Here is a 19,136-nt window from a genome sequence, read left to right on the forward strand (position 1 = left end):
CTTTCATTACCTCCTTCATCTTTCACAAATCTTTAAAGTAGTAGAATTTTAAAACACTTTGAAGGTACAGCTGACAGAATTTGCTGATGGTTTGGAAGTAAGTGGTATGAGGGGAAAAAAGGGAATAAAGCATGAATCCTTTTTTTTTTTTTTTTTTTTTTTTTTCTTTTTGAGACGGAGTCTCTCTCTGTCACTCAGGTTGGAGTGCATTGGTGCCATCTTGACTCACTGCAACCTCTGCCTCCTAGGTCCAAGCTATTCCCCTGCCTCAGCCTCTCGAGTAGCTGGGACTACAGGTGTGTACCACCATGCCTAGCTAATTTTATTTTTTTTTATTTTTATTTAGTAGAGATAGGGTTTTACCATGTTGACCAGGCTGGTCTCTTGATCTCCTGACCTCGTGATCCACCTGCCTCAGCCTCCCAAAGTGTTGGGATTACAGGCATGAGTCATGACGCCTGGCTATATGACTCTATTAAGAACGCTGGGGCCGGGTGCGGTGGCTCAAACCTGTAATCCCAGCACTTTGGGAGGCCGAGGCGGGTGGATCACGAGGTCAAGAGATGGAGACCATCCTGGTCAACATGGTGAAACCCCATCTCTACTAAAAATACCAAAAATTAGCTGGGCATGGTGGTGCGTGCCTGTAATCCCAGCTACTCAGGAGGCTGAGGCAGGAGAATTGCCTGAACCCGGGAGGCGGAAGTTGCGGTGAGCCGAGATCGCGCCATTGCACTCCAGTCTGGGTAACATGAGTGAAACTCCATCTCAAAAAAAAAAAGAACACTGAATACCTGGAATTATGGAGTTGTCATTTATAAGATGAGAAAAACTGGGGGGTTGGGTAATGGCTTATGAGGAAAATCAGGAGTTTGATTTAGATATCCAAATGGTGAATGTCAAGTAGGCAATTGGACACCTACATTAGGATTTTATGACGGAGGTCCGGGTTGGAGACACCTATTTGGAAGTCATTAGCATATGGATGGATTTAGAGCTGCAAGTCTGGATAACATTACCATAGAAGTGAGTGTAGGAGGGAGAATGAGGTCTAAGGACTGAGTCTTGGGGCATTCCCCGACGTTCTGGCAGATAAGAAAGAACTAGCAAAGGAGACTTAGGCCCTCATATGACAATGGTGTATCAAGAAGTAGTTTTTTTCAGGACACCAAGTAAGAAAAATGTTTCTGGGAGGAAATGACACTGAGGTAAGTAAGAGGAACACTAGGAATTGAATGGATTGGGTAACCCATTGTGCACTGGTTATCTTAATTATAGTGGACCATTGTTTACAAAACTTAATTGGAGGAGTCTTAATAGGATAGTATTAAGAATAGGAGAGCAGAACCAGCAAGTATTGACAACTCTTATGAGGCGTGTTGCTCCAAAGATGAGCTGGAAGGCGATGTTAATCACGGTGGCCCAGACACAGTGTTGTATTTGACCGGAGCGTAGAAAGTTATCACAAGACAAAAGTATGCCAGATTGCAGGGTCATTTATTATGCCAGCGACCACAGAGGACTCACGTCTCTCCAACCTGTGGCGGCAAAAGGAGGGTGCCACGATTTTTTATATCCGAAAAACCACCTTGGGAGTGGGGGTGAGGGGCGGGGATGGGGATGAAAAGGCTTCAGACATTCCGAGGGCTAGTGGATTCTGTAAATTACCTCCTGGGCAGAGATGAGGGTGGGGGTCTCCGGACATTCCAAGGGCCAGGGGACTTTTGTCATTCCGTTTGTTACTTAAGTGGTTTACAGAAGTCAAGATAAACATTTGTTTACACATTATCTGGTTAAGGTGGAAATCACAGACCTTAGTTACTTATTACAAGTCACAGGAGCCAGGATGGAACTAGCTTGGGCTGCTTAGTCTGGCAATTGCCGGTAAGCAAAGGCTAGCAATTCTGGCAGTTACCGATAAGAAAGGTAAGCAGCTTTACATAGTTTTGAAGAACAAACTAGCAGTTCTATTTACAGAGGCCAAGGACAGTAGTTATTGTGAGGAGAATGGGGCAGCCATTTCAACTTATCTAAAAACAGTTTTGCATTTTATAAAATAGTTTTGCTCCGGTTCTGGCTCTAGGCCAGCACAATATCACAACAGTGGTGCACACCTGTAATCCCAGCACTTTGGCAGCCCAGGCTTGTGGATCACTTGAGCCCGGGAGTCTGAGACCAGCCTGAGCAAGATGGTAAAACGCCATCTCTAACAAAAAAAATAATAATAATACAAAAATTTGCCAGGCATAGTGGAGCATACCTATAGTCTCAGCTATTAGGAAGGATAGGTGGCAGGATCGCTTGAGTCCCAGGAGGTCGAGGCTGCGGTAAACCAAGGTCATGCCACTGCACTCCAGCCTGTGTGGCAGAGCCAGACCCTGTCTCCAAAAAAAAAAAGGGACAATGGTTCTTAATTTTGTTTTTAAGGTGAGTTGTGTGGTAAGCACATAAGGTATGTTACAGCATGCAAGCAGGTATACATGTATAGCATGCAGTCCACACAGCTGATAGGAATGAAGCAACAATAGTGACGGAGAAGTTGATGCAGGAGAGGGGACAGTTGTTATAGGAGAGAAGTCTTGAGGCAAAAGAAGATGAATTCAAGTGCCCAGATAGAAGATTGCTTAGATGGGGACAAGGATGGTTTATCTAGAGTCACAGGAAAGAATACAGTACATGGGTGGAGATGCAGGTGAGTGGGAAGATGTGGGAGATGATGGAAATGCTTTTCTGATGCTTCTGTTTTCTCACTGAAGCAGGAAGCAAAGTCCTCAGCAAATAGAATAGGAGAAGAGATGTTGGACATTTGAGAAAGGAGATGTACTGTAGGGAAAAAAAAAACACCTTAAGTTTCTCCTTCTGAGTTCTCACAAAACGTAACCCTTCCGTGACCCGAGTTGTGTGGAGTTTTTTCCCCCATCACCTACCAATTCTGCAGATGATTCTTCGGTGAACAGGAATTGGGTGTCCTCTAAGTCAATTCAGTTCTCACACTGTCCACCTGAAGATAGCATTACATTAGATCCCACAGACTGAGGACTCTGTCCCACGCTGCTCCCACTTGAGATGCCAGTCTCAAGCACAAGTTGTGGCCTGTGCTTCTGACTGACCTGTAAATTGGGATTCCCACAATCCCTTCCTTGGGTTCAATAAATTTGCTGTAGTAGCTCTCAGAACTCGGGAAACTGCTTTACTTAAATTTACCCATTTATTATAAAGGATATTACAAAAGATACAGATTGAACAGGCAGATGGAAGAGATGCATGGGCAAGGCATGGGAAAGGGGGCACAGAGTTTCCATGCCCTCTCCAGATCACGATACCCTCCAGAAACCTCTGCAGATTTAGCTATTCAGAAGACCCCTCCCCATTCTGTCTTTTCGGTTTTTTTATGGAGACTTCATTATGTAGGCGTGATTGATAACTGGACTGAAAGTCCCAACCCTGTAATTTGCCTTGGTCTTTGTGATTAGCCCTCATCCTAAAGCTCTTTAGAGGCCACCTGCCACAAGTCATCTCATTAGCATACAAAAGAATCCGGAGATTCCATGAATTGTAGGAGCTGTAGGCTAAGAAATCGGCTAAAGGCTCAGGCCTGTAATCCCAGCACTTTGGGAGGCTAAGGCAGGAGGATCATTTGAGGCCATGAGATCAAAAACAGCCTGGTCAACATAGTGCAACCCCCTTTACAAAATAATTTAAAAATTGGCCGGGTATGGTAGCGCTTGTCTGTAGTCCCAGCTACCCAGAAGGCTGAGGGTCACTGAGCCCGGGTGTTCAAGGTAGCAGTGAGCCATGATCATGCCACTGACCCCAGCTTGGGCAACAGAGTGAGCTCCTGTCTCAAAAGAAAAAGGAAAAAAAATAAGTAAAGACCAAATACATATTTCACAATATCACAGATTTGTATTGTCTAGGAGAGTGTGTAAACAGACCAGGAAACTAGTTTGATCCCTGGGTTTCATAAAGGCCCCACTGAGTAGTGAACACAGAGTGAGACTAAGCATCATGGTATGTGGTTTTTCCAGCCATGTTTAACCACTAGCTAAACTGCTTATTGATGTGCTGCAGTTTATTTAGGCAGTTCCTTATTTTAGCACATTTCATGTTTTAAAATTTCCACCAATAACATTTTGATAAACTTTTTTACAGATAACTTCACAAATCCATAACTTTTTAAGTTACAATTCTAGAAATAGAATTACTTGTTGAAAGAGAATGTTCATTTTGTTTTGTTTTATTTTTGTTGTTTGTTTGTTTTGAGACAGAGTCTCTCTCTGTTTCTCAGGCTGGAATGCAGCGGCACAATCTCGGCTCACTGCAACCTCTGACTCCTGGGTTCAAGCGATTCTCCTGCCTTAGCCTCCCAAGTAGCTGGGATTACAGGTGCCTGCCACCACGCCCAGCTAATTTTTTGTATTTTTGGTAGAGACAGGGTTTCACCATGTTGGCCAGGCTGATCTCAAACTCCTGACCTCGTGAACCACCTGCCTCAGCCTCCCAAAGCACTGAGATTACAGGCATGAGCCACCACACCCGGCCTGGGTATGTTCATTTTTAAACCTATGCTAGAAACTGCCAAATTGCCTTCAGAAAAAGATGTTTATAGCCCCACCAACACTAATGTCTGTTTTCCTGTGCCCTTGCTCAAGTATGCATATTGTTAAAAGCAATGTTGTGTCAATTTACTAGATAAAAGGTGTAGTGCCTCCTAATCGTTTTATTTGATTACTAGTGAGTATGATATCTTTTCACGTTGGTCATTTTATATTTGTTCCTTTGTGGATTGTCTGTCATATGCTTTGATCATTGTTCTTTTGAGACATTTCTTAACTAGTTTGTAAGAGGTCTTGATAGTTTAATGATAGTAATCTTTTAGCTGTCATGCATGCTACAAATCTTTTTTGTGTTTGTTTGCCTTTATATTTTGTTTTTGGAGTGTTTCAATGTATAGGAATTAAATTGTGTTGCACTTTGAGAGGCCGAGGCGGGTGGATCACGAGGTCAAGAAATGAGACCATCCTGGTCAACATGGAGAAACCCCGTCTCTACTAAAAATACAAAACATTAGCTGGGCATGGTGGCGCGCGCCTGTAATCCCAGCTACTCAGGAGGCTGAGGCAGGAGAATTGCCTGAACCCAGGAGACGGAGGTTGTGGTGAGCCGAGATCGCGCCATTGCACTCCAGCCTGGGTAACAAGAGCGAAACTCCGTCTCAAAAAAAAAAAAAAAATTGTGTTAAATGTTTTGATTTCTACTTTTGCATATGTACTTCAAAAGACTTTCTACGTCAAGATCAAGTGTTGCCTGTATTTTCTTTTAGTTCTGTTTAAAACCTTCTAGTTTATATGCCTTTGTTGGTAACTTCCAGTTTGACTCGCAAATGTATATAGTTTGAATTTAGTGGAAATTTAATTATTTACTACTTCTTTTACAGCAAAGATTTGTGGAGAAGATGGACAGGTAGATCCCAACTGTTTCGTTTTGGCACAGTCCATAGTCTTTAGTGCAATGGAACAAGAGTAAGTTAGTTTATATTTTCACATTATGTATCCTAGGGAATTTGGGTCCATTGTTAGGAATGGGCTTCACTCAGCTTAAAAGCAAAGTATTTTTGAGGATTTAAGTATTTTGAATATTTACAAGATCAAATCAAGCATACTCTATCTTGGTTAATAGTTTCTTTTAAATATAAGTTATATGAACTCTTAATTTTCATTTTCAGTGTTACTATTTCCTAAGTTAATTTGTTTTTAGTTCTAAAATCATTTGGGGGGTGATTAAGCCTGTAGTGATTATGACTATTAGAATCGGTTTATTTATTTAAATAATACATGTCTTCAGATGAGTCTCCTAATTTGTTAGTTCAGGCTTCAAGCTAAATGGATGCCATATAACTAAATCCACATAGAGTTGTTGAAATGCCTCCAGAGGTTTTTTAGATTTATTACTGCTGTGTGCCCTCAAAAAAAAAAAATCTGTGTATTCATTCTTTCACTTAACATTTATCAAAAGAGTGCTGTGTGTAAGACTTGGTTAGGTATAGTACCTGCCTTGAAGTTACAGCCTACTAAAAGACATAGGGCATGTTCTTTAATGAAGTGGCATGTGTTAAATGTCAGGGGAGAACTACAAAGTCATAAAAAGGTGGCAGAGATTACGAGCAGGTAAAGGAATCAGGAATGACACCATGGGGAAGTGAGGTAGTGTTGACCTAGGCCTTTAAGATACAACAGGGACAGTGTGGAAAGAGTGTTTTTCCCACTTAAGCTCTTTCCTTGGTCGTTCCCTCAAATTTTCCCTTTTGTCCATGTGCAGGCACTTTAGTGAGTTTCTGCGAAGTCACCATTTCTGTAAATACCAGATTGAAGTGCTGACCAGTGGAACTGTTTACCTGGCTGACATTCTCTTCTGTGAGTCAGCCCTCTTTTATTTCTCTGAGGTAAAGTCTGCATTTCCTTTCACACTCTATTCGAGCATTCCAGCCTCTAACTTAAATGCTGGGGCCCTGTCTGTAGGAAATAACGCAGAAGAGACAAGTCATTTTCAAAAAGATTTATCATTGTTTCAAGTTGTTTCTAATGGCAAGAGTAATTGAATAATATATTAGAGAGAACATGAAAATTCAGTGTATTAAATAACTCTAATTTTGAAAAACCTAATTAAACTACTGCATATAAGAGAATGCATGTTTTTAATTATTTGGAGCTATTTTAAAACCACAGAATTTGAAACTTGCTTCCAGTGTATAAATTGCAGACCAGACTTCAGAAGAGAAAAAGAAAAGTAGTAAATTTTTTCTTACTCTCATCATTTTTACTTTAGCCTCTTGATAGGATTGCCCAGTGAAGACGCATTTGCAACAGACAATGAGTATATTAATCTCTCTGAGGCATACGCTTTCATATAATGCTGTTTGTTAGGCTTCAGCAAGTGAAATTATTTTGTTGGAAAGCGAATGATTATTAAGTAGAAAGAGGATTCTCAATTTCATGAGGCAGTAATTTAGACACTGAATTCTGCCTCTTTACAAGAATACAGGGGCTCAGTTGATTTGTTTTTTTACTCCCTTTCTTTGCCATAAATTAAATCAACAATTTGTTTAGGTTAATATGTCCTCATGGAATGGTGAAAATGATCAGGTGTGAAGCATTTGGTTTGGTTAGTTTACTCTTTCTGTGTTTGCTGGCGAGGAACTACAAATTCAATTTAGTATAAGTTTTACTCTAGTTCGCTAAAAGTTTGCATCCAGCTGTGTAGTGTTTGTTTCTTGTAAATTTTTTTTCGTCTCTAAAAGAATACTTTAAAACTTTTCAATCTCAAATGACCGTAACTTGCTTATGGGTGTTAACTGAAGAAGTACATCTTTTTGTTTTTTGCTTATGACCCATATTTTAATATTCGAGCTTCTAGATTGGAGATGGTGAGAGAAATCTGGTTATAATCTTATTTTCCCTTTTGTATTTTTTCTTCCTAGTACATGGAAAAAGAGGATGCAGTGAATATCTTACAATTCTGGTTGGCAGCAGATAACTTCCAGTCTCAACTTGCTGCTAAAAAGGGCCAATACGATGGACAGGAGGCACAGAATGATGCCATGATTTTATATGACAAGTGAGTTACATTGATAGATCCATGCAGGTACTTACTGAGCATTTAATATGTTCTGTGGAAATAAAGATGAATAAACTCAGTCTCTGCTGCCCAGGAGCTCACAGGAGGCAGCATAAAAGCTGCTTTTTCTGTGGTGTTTGTAAAGCTTTGGTGGTTCTTAGAACAAAAGTTTCTGCTGGGAAAGGGAAGGTGTATGTGGGGTAAACAGGATGGCAGTGGTGGTGTTCAGGGATTGTTTCTCAGAAGAGAGACTTTGGATCCTAAAGAATGAATTGAATATTGCTACCCAGAGAAGGCAGGAAACAACATTCTAGGCAAAGGCACTGACACAAAAGCCATGGAAACTTAGGGGAAGGTGGCACTTTCAAGAAAATTGAGTTTGAATAATCCAAGAGGTGGTGAATAAATATGAGGATGCTGATACTAATTGGAATAGATTGTAAAGGACCTTGAATGCCTATTTATAGGTGTGTTATAGTTTCTGTACAAATTTGCTCAGCCACGTTATTAAATTAGTTTTTTATTAGTTTTCACTGAAAATGAGAGGATGAGAAAAATCTTACAGTGACCAAAATTGAAAATATCTGGTCAAGGAAGTGATGAGCTTGTAGCCAGCTCTGTAACGTATGGTATTCTTTTCATTTAACTTTTCTGACTCTGTAAAAGTAATTTGTGGTGGCTCTTGCCTGTAATCCCAGCACTTTGGGAGGCTGGGGTGTGCGGATCACCTGAGTTCTGGAGGTCGAGACCAGCCTGACCAACGTGGAGAAACCCCATCTCTGAAAAATACAAAAGGTTAGCCAGGCATGGTGGTGCATGGCTATAATCTCAGCTACTTGGGAGGCTGAGGCAGGAGAATTGCTTAAACCCAGGAGGTGGAGGTTGTGGTGAGCCAACATAGCGCCATTGCACTCCAGCCTGGGCAACAAGAGTGAAATTCCATCTAAAAAAAAAAAGGAATTTGTGGTCGGGCACGGTGGCTCACAACTGTAATCCCAGCACTTTGCAAGGTAGAGGCGGGTGGATCACTTTAGCCCAGGAATTTGAAACCAGCCTGGGCAACATGACAAAACGCCGCCTCTACTAAAGATAAAAAAAATTAGCCAGGCATGTTGGCATGTACCTATTGTCCAAGCTACTTAGAGGCCTGAGGCAGGAGGATCACCTGAGCCTTGGAAGGTCAAGTCTGCAGTGAGCTGTGATCGCGCCACTGTACTCCAACCTGGGTGACAGCGTGTGATCCTGTCTCAAAAAAAAAAAAAAAAAAAGGTAATTTATTATTTGTATCCTTAAGCAAATGCTAAAGGGGTAACTTGTGGGTAGAGAAAAGTTCATAAATGTTAGGATTTAATGACAGCCAATAGCATCTAGGCCAGTGGTTCTTGAACATTGGTCTACAGGCCCTTGCTGGGCTGTCTGCATATGAATCACCTGGGAGCTTGTTAAAAATAGGTTTTCAGTCTGGGCATGGTGGTTCACACCTGTCTGTAATCCCAGCACTTTGGGAGGCCAGGGTGGGTGGATCACTTAAAGTCAGAGGTTCGAGATCAGCCTGGCCAACATATTGAAACTCGTCTCTACTAAAAACTACAAAAATTAGCTGGGCATTATGGCGGGTGCCTGTAATCCCAGCTACTGGGGGGCTGAGGCAGGAGAATCACCTGGGAGGCAGAGGTTGCAGTGAGCCAAGATTGTGCCACTGCACTTGAAGCTGGGCGACAGAGTGAGACTGCATCTCAAAAAAAAAAAAAAAAAAAGATTTCCACTTCTCCCCTCTCAGAAATTCTAATTCTGCAGGTTTGATGTGTGACCAGCAATCTTTATTTTTAGAAGACATACCAGATAATTCTGATAGGGATTATCTGGTATGTCTTCTAAAGATTCCAGATTAGGAATATAGTCTGATTTTCCCATTTTGCAAGTAAGGAAAATAAGGCCCAGAGCGAGAACGATTTTCTCAAAGTCACGGGACAAGTTAGTGGCAGAACTTGAAATGAAATGCAGTTCTTCATCTTCCGTCCAGTGTTTATTCTGGTATAATATATTTGTGGAAGGTATTATATAAGAAGCATTGTTATATAGATGTTGAAATAGGAAGAATTTACATTTAGACATTTATTTGGTCTAAAGTACCTGAAAATTCAAATCATGGAGGAGTATTTACCAACTTACTCAATACAACATAGGAGATTCACATTTTGTTACAAAATGCTTATTTAAAAAGAGAGTTTTCTCTTTTTCTTAATTTTATTTATTTTTTGAGACAGAGTCTCGCTCTTTTGCCCATGCTGGAGCACAGTGACATGATTTCAGCTCACTGCAAGCTCCATTTCCTGGCCTCAAGCGATTCTCCTGCCTTAGCTCCCCAAGTAGCTGGGATTACAAATGCGGGCTACCATGCCCAGCTAATATTTGTATTTTTAGTAGAGACAGGGTTTCACCATGTTGGCCAGGCTGGTCTTGAACTCCTGACCTCAAATGATCCTCCTGCCTTGGCTTCCCAAAGTGCTGGGGTTACAGACATGAGCCACCGTGCCCACCCTGGATAGTTGTCTTTATGCTAGAACAGAAGAGTGGCACTAGTAAGATTCCAGCTGGAGCTCAGTAACCACACACAGTAGAGACTGTTTTCCCACTGGATCCCATTTTCACATGGGGAGCCATTTTTAAATGAAGATTTCTATATGACATCCCACTGGCACTACTGTTTTGCCAAGTTCATTGTGCCAAATTTGACTTTACAAATCCCTTCTTGTTTTTGTTTTTGTTTTTTTCCAGACAGGATCTCACTCTGTCACCCAGGCTAGAGTGCAATGGCACAATCTCAGTTCGCTGCAACCTCTGCCTCCCAGGCTCAAGTGATCCTCCAACCTCAGCCACCCAAGTAGCTGGGACTACAGTCCTGCACCATCATACCTGGCTAATTTTTGTATTTTTAGTAGAAGCATCGTTTCGCCATGTTGGCCAGGCTGGTCTTAAACCCTTGACCTCAGGTCATCCGCCAGCCTGGGCCCCCCAAAGTGCTGGGGTTACAGGCATGAACCATCATGAGTAGACTGTTTTTTTTTTTTTTAGACGAAGTCTTGCTCTGTCACCCAGGTTGAAGTGCAGTGGCTTGATCTCCGCTCACTGCAACCTCCTCCTCTCAGGCTCAAGCGATTCTTCTGCCTCAGCCTCCCGAGTAGATGGGACTACAGATGTGCACCACCACACTTAGCTAATTTTTGTAGTTTTTAATAGAGATGGGGTTACACCATGTTGGCCAGGCTGGTTTTGAACTCCTGACCTCAGGTGGTCTACCCACCTCAGCCTCCCAAAATGCTGGGATTACAGGCATGAGCCACTGTGCCCTGCCTATTTGTTTGTTTTTGTGTCATATATATGCATCATCATAATCATGCATCATCAACCTTTATATTTCTGTCAGGGGATAGGAGATAGAAGCCATTGGAATGCTTGGAAGAGACCTTTTTCTCTCATTTAATGCTTTTTTTGGTATTCATTCATAATCAGCTTAACAAAACATTAGTTGCATTATATCCCATCAAGGTAGAACTCTTTGTGTTACCAATATTAGTTACTCCCTTTCCTTTCTACACCAAGTCATCAGTAAGTCCTGTTCTGTCCAGATATATCATATCTGTCCAGCTCACCCTCAGTGCCATTTTGTTTTGAATTTGTACATGTTTACTGCTGATGCCTCGTAGTTATGATGATGTGTTCTTACTTTATTCTGTGCACACATCTTCTCAGCTTGCTTTTCAGGGGACATGACCATGTCTTCCCTTTCTATAAATTCATTTTTATCTATCAAGTCCTGAACAGAGAATGGGTGCCCATAAATATATGTGTGTTTCTTTGCCTCATTTGTAGCCTGATCCTTACAGCTTTTAAACAACAGTGGAGTTCACCATCAAGAGCTAAGGATGGTTGGCAGGCAGATAGAAGGTAGCAAGTTGACCCAAGTGTCTCTGGGGAAGTGGGAATAAGGAAAGGTTACATCAGCACTCTGATAACATAGCGCTATGGTTCTAGGTCTGCAGGCTGAATCAAGTAGCCTCATATAAGATTCTCTGGAGGAGGTGCAAAAAGTTGCTTATACTTGCTATGGAATTTGGTTTCACTTTGGATATCTTTTTACCATAGGTACTTCTCCCTCCAAGCCACACACCCTCTTGGATTTGATGATGTTGTACGATTAGAAATTGAATCTAATATCTGCAGAGAAGGTGGGCCACTCCCCAACTGTTTCACAACTCCATTACGTCAGGCCTGGACAACCATGGAGAAGGTAACCAAGAATTTCAGAAGTATTAAACTACAAGACGTTTTATTGGTAGAATTCATAAAATATAAGGTGGGAAAACCAAGCAGAATAGCATGGTGGAAATGGAAGCAGTACAGCACAGTGATTCAGAGCAGAGACCTTGAATCTGGCCTGGTATGTACAATCGTGTGCCACATAATATTTTAGTCTACAATGGACTGCATGTGTAATGATCCTATATGATTATAATGGATCAAAGCTGGAAGTGCAATAATAACAAAAGTTAAAGAAAAAACAAATTTTAATAAGGAAAAAAGAAAAACTAAAAAGATAATAACAAAAACAAAACAAAAAATTACAATGGAGCTGAAAAACCTCCCTTACCTCATATTTACTGTATATACTTTTAATCATTTTACAGTGTTCCTTCTACTTATTTAAAAAAAAAAAAAAGTTAATTGTAAAACAGCTCCAGATAGGTCCTTCAGAAGGTTTCCAGAAGGAGGCATGTTATCAAACGAGATGACAGCTCCATGCATGTTCTGTCTCTGAAGACCTGCCAGTGGGACAAGATACGGAGGTGGAGAAAAGTGATATTGATGATCCTGACCCTGTGTAGGCTTAGCTTAATGTATGTGTTTGTCTTAGTTTTTAACAAACAAATTTAGAAAGGAAAAAAAGTTAAAAATAGGAAAAAAAAGCTTATAAAATAAAAATATAAAGAAAATATTTTTGTACAGCTGTATATGTTTGTGTTTTAAGCTATTATGACAACAGGGTGAAAAAGTTAAAAAAAAGTGAAGCTTATAAAGTTAAAAAAGTTACAGTAAGTTAATTTCTTATTAAAGAAAAACAATTTTTTTTTTTTTTTTTTTTTTGGTGACAGAGTTTTGCTCTGTAGCCCAGCTGGAGTGCAGTGCATGATCTCGGCTCACTGCAACCTCTGCCACCTGGGTTCAAGCAATTCCCCTGCCTCCACCTTCCAAATAGCTGGGACTACAGGCCCATGCCATGACGCTCGGCTAATTTTTGTATTTTAGTAGAAACAGGGTTTCACCATGTTGGTCAGGATGGTCTCACTTTCCTGACCTCGTAATCCCCCTACCTTAGCCTCCCAGAGTGCTGGGATTACAGGCATGAGCCACCACACCGGGCCTAAAGAAAATAAATTTTAAATAAATTTAATGTAGCCTGAGTGTACAGTGTAAGTCTACAGCAGTGTATGGGAATGTCCTGGGCCTTCTCATTCACTCACGGATTCACCCAGAGCAGCAAGCTCTATTCATGGTAAGTGCCCATTTATAAAGATGTACCATTTTTTATCTTTTATACTGTATTTTTCCTGTGTCTTTTCTGTGTTTGTGTTTAAATACACAAATTCTTACCATTGTAATAGTAGCCTACCGTATTCACTACAGTAACATGTGATTCCGGTTTGTAGCCCGAGATCCGTAGGTTGTACCATATAGCCAAGGGGTGGATTAGGCCATATCATCTAGGTTTGTATAAGTACACTCGTTGATGTAGCACAACGACAAACAGCCTAACTGAAATTTTTTTATTTATTTTTTTTATTTTTTGAGACTGAGCCTCACTCTGTTGTCCAGGCTGGAGTGCAGTGGTACAATCTTGGCTTACTCCAACTTCTGCCCCCCAGGCTCAAGCGATTCTCCTGCCTCAGCCTCCCAAGTAGCTGGGATTACAGGCAGGTACCACCACGCCTGGCTAATTTTTGTACTTTAGTAGAGACAGGGTTTCACCAAGTTGGCCAGGCTGGTCTCAAACTCCTGACCTTAAGTGATCTGTCTGCTTTGGCCTCCAAAAGTGCTGGCCTCCAAAAGTACAGACGTGAGCCACCATGCCTGACCAGTAACTGAGATTCTCTAATGCAATTTTCCTCATCTGTAAAATGAGGATAATATGCATGTTTACCTGAAAGTCCCTTTGAGGATTAAAATAAGATAATGTGTGTAAAATACATATTAACATAGTACCTGACACATGGTAAGCATCAAAAAATGTCAATGACTCTTACTACTATTATTATTATTACATATTTTTAAATTTCTAGAAAGCAGTACCAAAAATTAGCTGGGCGCAGTGGCACTCACCTATAGTTCCAGCTACTCAGGAGGCTGAGGCTGGAGGATTGTTTGAGCCATGGAGTTTAAGGCTGCAGTGAACTGTGTTCATACCCCTGTACTCCAGCCTTGGTGACAGAGCAAGACCCTGTCTCCAAAAATAATAGAAGGCAGTATAGGGCAAACTTAGTTTAGGAATGATCCAAATATTTCACCTGTCTGTCAACAGGATTGGAACACGAGTTTTGGGTATTATGATCACTAGGTATCACTAATAGCTTATTAATAATAAAGCATTGACCAGGCGTGGTGGTTCACACCTGTAATCCCAGCGCTTTTGGAGGCCAAGGTGGGTGGATCACCTGAGGCCAGGAGTTCAAGACCAACCTAACCAACATGGCGAAATCCCATCTCTACTCAAAATACAAAAATGAACTAGATGTGGTGGCGGGCACCTGTAATCCCAGCTACTCAAGAGGCTGAGGCAGGAGAATCACTTGACCCTGGGAGGTGGAGGTTGCAGTGAGCCAATATCGTGCCACTGCATTCCAGCCTGGGTGACAAGAGTGAAACTCTGTCGCAAAAAAACAAAAACAAAAACAAAAAGGCACATATTAAATACGAACATGAATAATTACAAATTATACTGAATAAATTCTCACGTTTGTTATTTGCATGTCCTATTACAGACTTCCTTCATAGCACTAGAAATGCAGATAATAAACATGAGAATTCATTCAGCATAATTAACAATTATTAAAGGCAAATAAAAACATTGATGTACAATTAGGTATTTATTTAATAATTACTTGAAAAAAGAAACACAACTCAGTGTAAGAAAACCTATGTGGAAATAGATATTTTGACATACTGCTAACGATTCAAATTTATAATATTCTTTTGAAGGGTAAACTGACCATATATATCAAAGTTAAAATTGAATTCAGCAGTTACACTCCTGATCCTGGTTAGTTATCTTAAGGAAATCAGTTTAAAAGTAAAAATACATATATGCACAAAAACTTTAATATTTATCATAAACCAGAAAAATCTAGTTTCAAATTATATCCTATGGACTATTTTTTGCTAAAAAGTATTAATATCAAGTTTATGTAATACTTTCATGACAAATGTTTTGGGGAGAAAGCCCAAGAAAACTACCTGCATTATAATTCGTTTTTTTTTTATTTTGGAGACATAGTCTTGTTCCGTCATCCAGGCTGGAGTGTAGTGGCATGATCTCGGCTCACAGCAACCGCCACCTCCCAGGTTCAAGCAATTCGCCTGCCTCAGCCTCATGCATTATAATTTTAATTTGTAAACTGTTCAAAAGAATAGTACCTGCAGTAAAGTAAGAAGTACAAACATTTGTTATAGGTAGTTTACAGTTATCACCAGCAGAATTATAAACTTTTTTCTTAAAAATAGTTTTAGTTGGATTTGATTTCAACTTTAAAAACAATGCTTTTCCTCTCTATCAGGTCTTTTTGCCTGGCTTTTTGTCCAGCAATCTTTATTATAAATATTTGAATGATCTCATCCATTCGGTTCGAGGAGATGAATTTCTGGGCGGGAACGTGTCGCTGACTGCTCCTGGCTCTGTTGGCCCTCCTGATGAGTCTCACCCAGGGGGTTCTGACAGCTCTGCGTCTCAGGTATTGACTGATTGCATCTGCCATTAGGGAGAAAAGCATACACATCTTTTCCTTCAAACCCCAGTAACAGATCCTGTTTATAAATTTTAAGGTGTAAGAACAAAAAAATAAAAGCCTGGCACGGTGGCTCACGCCTATAATCCCAGCATTTTTGGAGGCTGCGGTGGGCGAATCATTTAAGGTCAGGAATTTGAGGCCAGGCTGGCCGAAATGGTGAAACCTGTCTCTACTAAAAGTACAAAAATTAACCTGGCATGGTGGCAGGTGCCTGTAATCCCAGCTACTTGGGAGGCTGAGGCAGGACAATCGCTTGAACCCAGGAGGCAGAAGTTGTAGTAAGTAGAGATCGAGCCACTGCACTGCAGCCTGGGTGACAGAGTGAAACTCTGTCTCAAAAAAAAAAAAAGGAGAAATAAAATTAGCCTACTTACTATATTCTGATCAACATATTTGTGGTGACTTACAATATACTGTATTGTAAAGTATCATGCTGTTTCATTCAGGCCATTCTGTTTGAGTCCCTGGCTGTTTCTCTTAATAAATCAAATAATGCTGGAATATATTTATAGCCGCTGAAGAGCTCTTTATGTAATTATTTAGGATACTTTTTTTTTTTGGAGACAGAGTCTTACTCTGTCACCCAGGCTGGAGCGTAATGGCAATCTCTGCTCACTGCAACCTCTGCCTCTCAGGTTCATGTAATTCCCCTGCCTCAGCCTCCTGAGTAACTAGGAGTTCAGGCATATGCCACCACACCTGGCTAGTAGAGACAGGGTTTCACTATGTTGGCCAGGCTGGCCTTGAGCTCTTAACTTCATGATCGGCCCACCTCAGCCTCCCAAAGTGCTGGAATTACAGGCGTGAGCCACTGCACCCAGTCTAGGATACTTTTTATAAAATAATTGAGTGAACTCTTAGGTCTTCTTTTTTTTCTTTTCTGTTTTTTGAGACAGGGTCTCCTCACTGCAGCCTGGAAATTCTGGGATCAAATAATCCACCCACCTCAACCTCCTGAGTAGCTGGGACTAGAGACATGCGCCACCACCCCTGGCTAATTTGAAATTTTTTTTTTCATAGCGATGGGGTCTCGCTGTGTTGCTCAGGCTGGTCTTGAACCCCTGGCCTCAAATGTCGCCTGCCTCTGCCTAGCTAGATTTTCTCTCTCTCTCTCTCTCTCTCTCTCTCTCTCTCTTTTTTTTGTAAAGAGACAGGGTCTTGACCGAGCATGATGGCTCACGCCTGTAATCCTAGCACTTTGGGAGGCGGAGGTGGGTGAATCACCTGAGGTCAGGAGTTCAAGACCAGCCTGGCCATCATGGTGAAACCCCATCTTAAAAAAAAAAAAAGAGAGAGACAGGGTCTTGTGGTGTTGGCCAGGGTAGTCTCAAACTCTTGGCCTCAAGCAGTCCTCCCACGTTGGCTTCTCAAAGTGCTAGGATTACAGGCATGAACCACCACCTATAATGTGTTTCACTCAAGGCCTTTGATTTCTTTTTTTTTTTTTTTTAGACGGAGTTTCACTCTTGTTACCCAGGCTGGAGTGCAATGGCGTGATCTTGGCTCACCGCAACCTCCACCTCCTGGGTTCAGGCAATTCTCCTGCCTCAGCCTCTTGAGTAGCTGGGATTACAGGCACGCACCACCATGCCCAGCTGATTTTTTGTATTTTTAGTAGAGACGGGGTTTCACCATGTTGACCAGGATGGTCTCGATCTCTTGACCTCATGATCCACCCGCCTCCATCCATCCATCCCAAAGTGCTGGGATTACAGGCGTGAGCCACCGCACCCGGCTGATTTCTTTTTGAATTATGGTGCCACATTGTATATTCCCTTAACCTTTTTTGGGTTTTTTGGAGTGCTTTCATATATTAAACCATACCAGATTCTCCTCAAAATCACATAAAGTAGAATATCCTAAGACAAGAAATCTATGGAAGCATAAAGAACTGATTTTATTAAAGTCACACAGTAAACGACAGAGCCAGAAATATTCCCCTTCCAGTGTCCTTTACCATAAGCTTAATATAGCATAATAATTTTCTCTATGTATATATATATATAATTTAAAACTTAAAAATAATAAGCATTAGAACCTGGTTTTAGCTGAAGCATAATAATTTTCTAATTCCTATTGATAAATAACCCTTTGAATTTGAGAGTATTATTGTATTGCCATTAACAAAGCTCTCCTGAGTATCTCTTTCTCCTGTTAAGTTTACCTAGGAGATGACCTGCTGAGTGTGGTTGCCACTTTGGTTTTTTCATATAGGCTAAATATCTTGTTTTTATTTAGGCACTTAAAGAAGGTCTAGGTGTTAACCATAAAATATATTTTTATGTCTTTTGTTGATGTATACTAATACATATAGAAAACTGCACATATCATAACCTTATACACCTTGAAGAATTTTCACAGGCAGAACGAATCCATGTGACCCAGCATTCAGATCAAAAACAGCATTATCAGCGCCTTTAGAAGCCCTCCTGGCAGCTGCTATCCTGACTTTTGATGGCATAGATTAGCATTACCTGTTCTTGTCATTTTATAAATAAAACCATACTGTATATTCTTTTTTTGTACAGCTTTATTGCGCCAATTCACATTTACATCGTACAATTCATTGGTTTTTATATGGTCACAGTTATGTAACTATCACCATTGGTTTTTTTGGGGGGTTTCTTTTGAGATTTTTTTTTTTTTTTTTTTTTTTTTTTTTTTTTTTTTTTTTTTTTTTGAGACAGAGTTTCACTCTATTCACCCAGGCTGGAATGCAATGGCACATTCTCGGCTCACCGCAACCTCCGCCTCCCAGATTCAAGCAATTCTCCTGCCTCAGCCTCCCTAGTAGCTAGGAGATTACAGACGTGCACCACCATGTCTGATTACAGCCTGGCTAATTTTTGTATTTTTAATAGAAACGGGGTTTCTCCAAGTTGGTCAGGCTGGTCTCAAACTCTTGCCAGGTGATCTGCCCATCTTGGCCCAAAAGTGCTAGGATTACAGGCATGAGTTACCATACCCAACCTCACCACATCGATTTTAAAACATTTTTTCCACTCCGGATGGAAACCCAATTTACTTAAACTCCAAATCCCTCACTCCACCGGCCCTAGGCAACCCCTAGTCTACTTTTTCTCTATAGAGACAATAAATTTGCTGATTCTGAACATTTCATAAAAATGGAACCATATACTGTATGGTCTTTTGTTGCTGACTGTCTTTCACTTAGAATCATGTGTTCAAAATAGCATCACGTTATTTATGTTTAGCATATATCAGAACTTTATTCCTCATTATGGCCAAATATCCCATTGCAAGGATATATGACGTTTTGTTTACAGTTGATGGACAGTTGAATTGTCCCTTCCTTTCTGCCGTTATCAATAATGCTGCTGTGACCATTTGAGTACACATTTTTGTGTGGATATAGGTCTTTCTCTCCCCCTCCTCTCCCCTCTCCCCTCCTCCCTCCTCTCCCCTCCTCCCTCCTCTCCCCTCCTCCCTCCTCTCCCCTCC

At 40.9% G+C, this 19,136-nt stretch overlaps 1 protein-coding gene across 3 annotated transcripts in view; it reads left to right on the plus strand.

Annotated features, from left to right (window-relative positions):
- The window catches only part of AKAP10 (A-kinase anchoring protein 10), a 75,062-nt gene that overhangs the window by 29,203 nt on the left and 26,723 nt on the right, over window positions 1-19,136 (plus strand). For all 3 annotated transcript variants that reach the window (XM_032269198.1, XM_032269197.1, XM_032269199.1), the window contains 5 exons: window positions 5,438-5,522; window positions 6,319-6,442; window positions 7,478-7,614; window positions 11,761-11,905; window positions 15,444-15,617. In XM_032269198.1, coding sequence (XP_032125089.1) covers window positions 5,438-5,522; window positions 6,319-6,442; window positions 7,478-7,614; window positions 11,761-11,905; window positions 15,444-15,617 — 665 coding nt within the window. The remainder of the gene's footprint in view (window positions 1-5,437; window positions 5,523-6,318; window positions 6,443-7,477; window positions 7,615-11,760; window positions 11,906-15,443; window positions 15,618-19,136) is intronic.

Source organism: Sapajus apella, unplaced genomic scaffold (assembly GCF_009761245.1).
Source record: "Sapajus apella isolate SASKATOON/1434 unplaced genomic scaffold, GSC_monkey_1.0 scaffold189, whole genome shotgun sequence".
Taxonomy (NCBI): domain Eukaryota; kingdom Metazoa; phylum Chordata; class Mammalia; order Primates; family Cebidae; genus Sapajus; species Sapajus apella.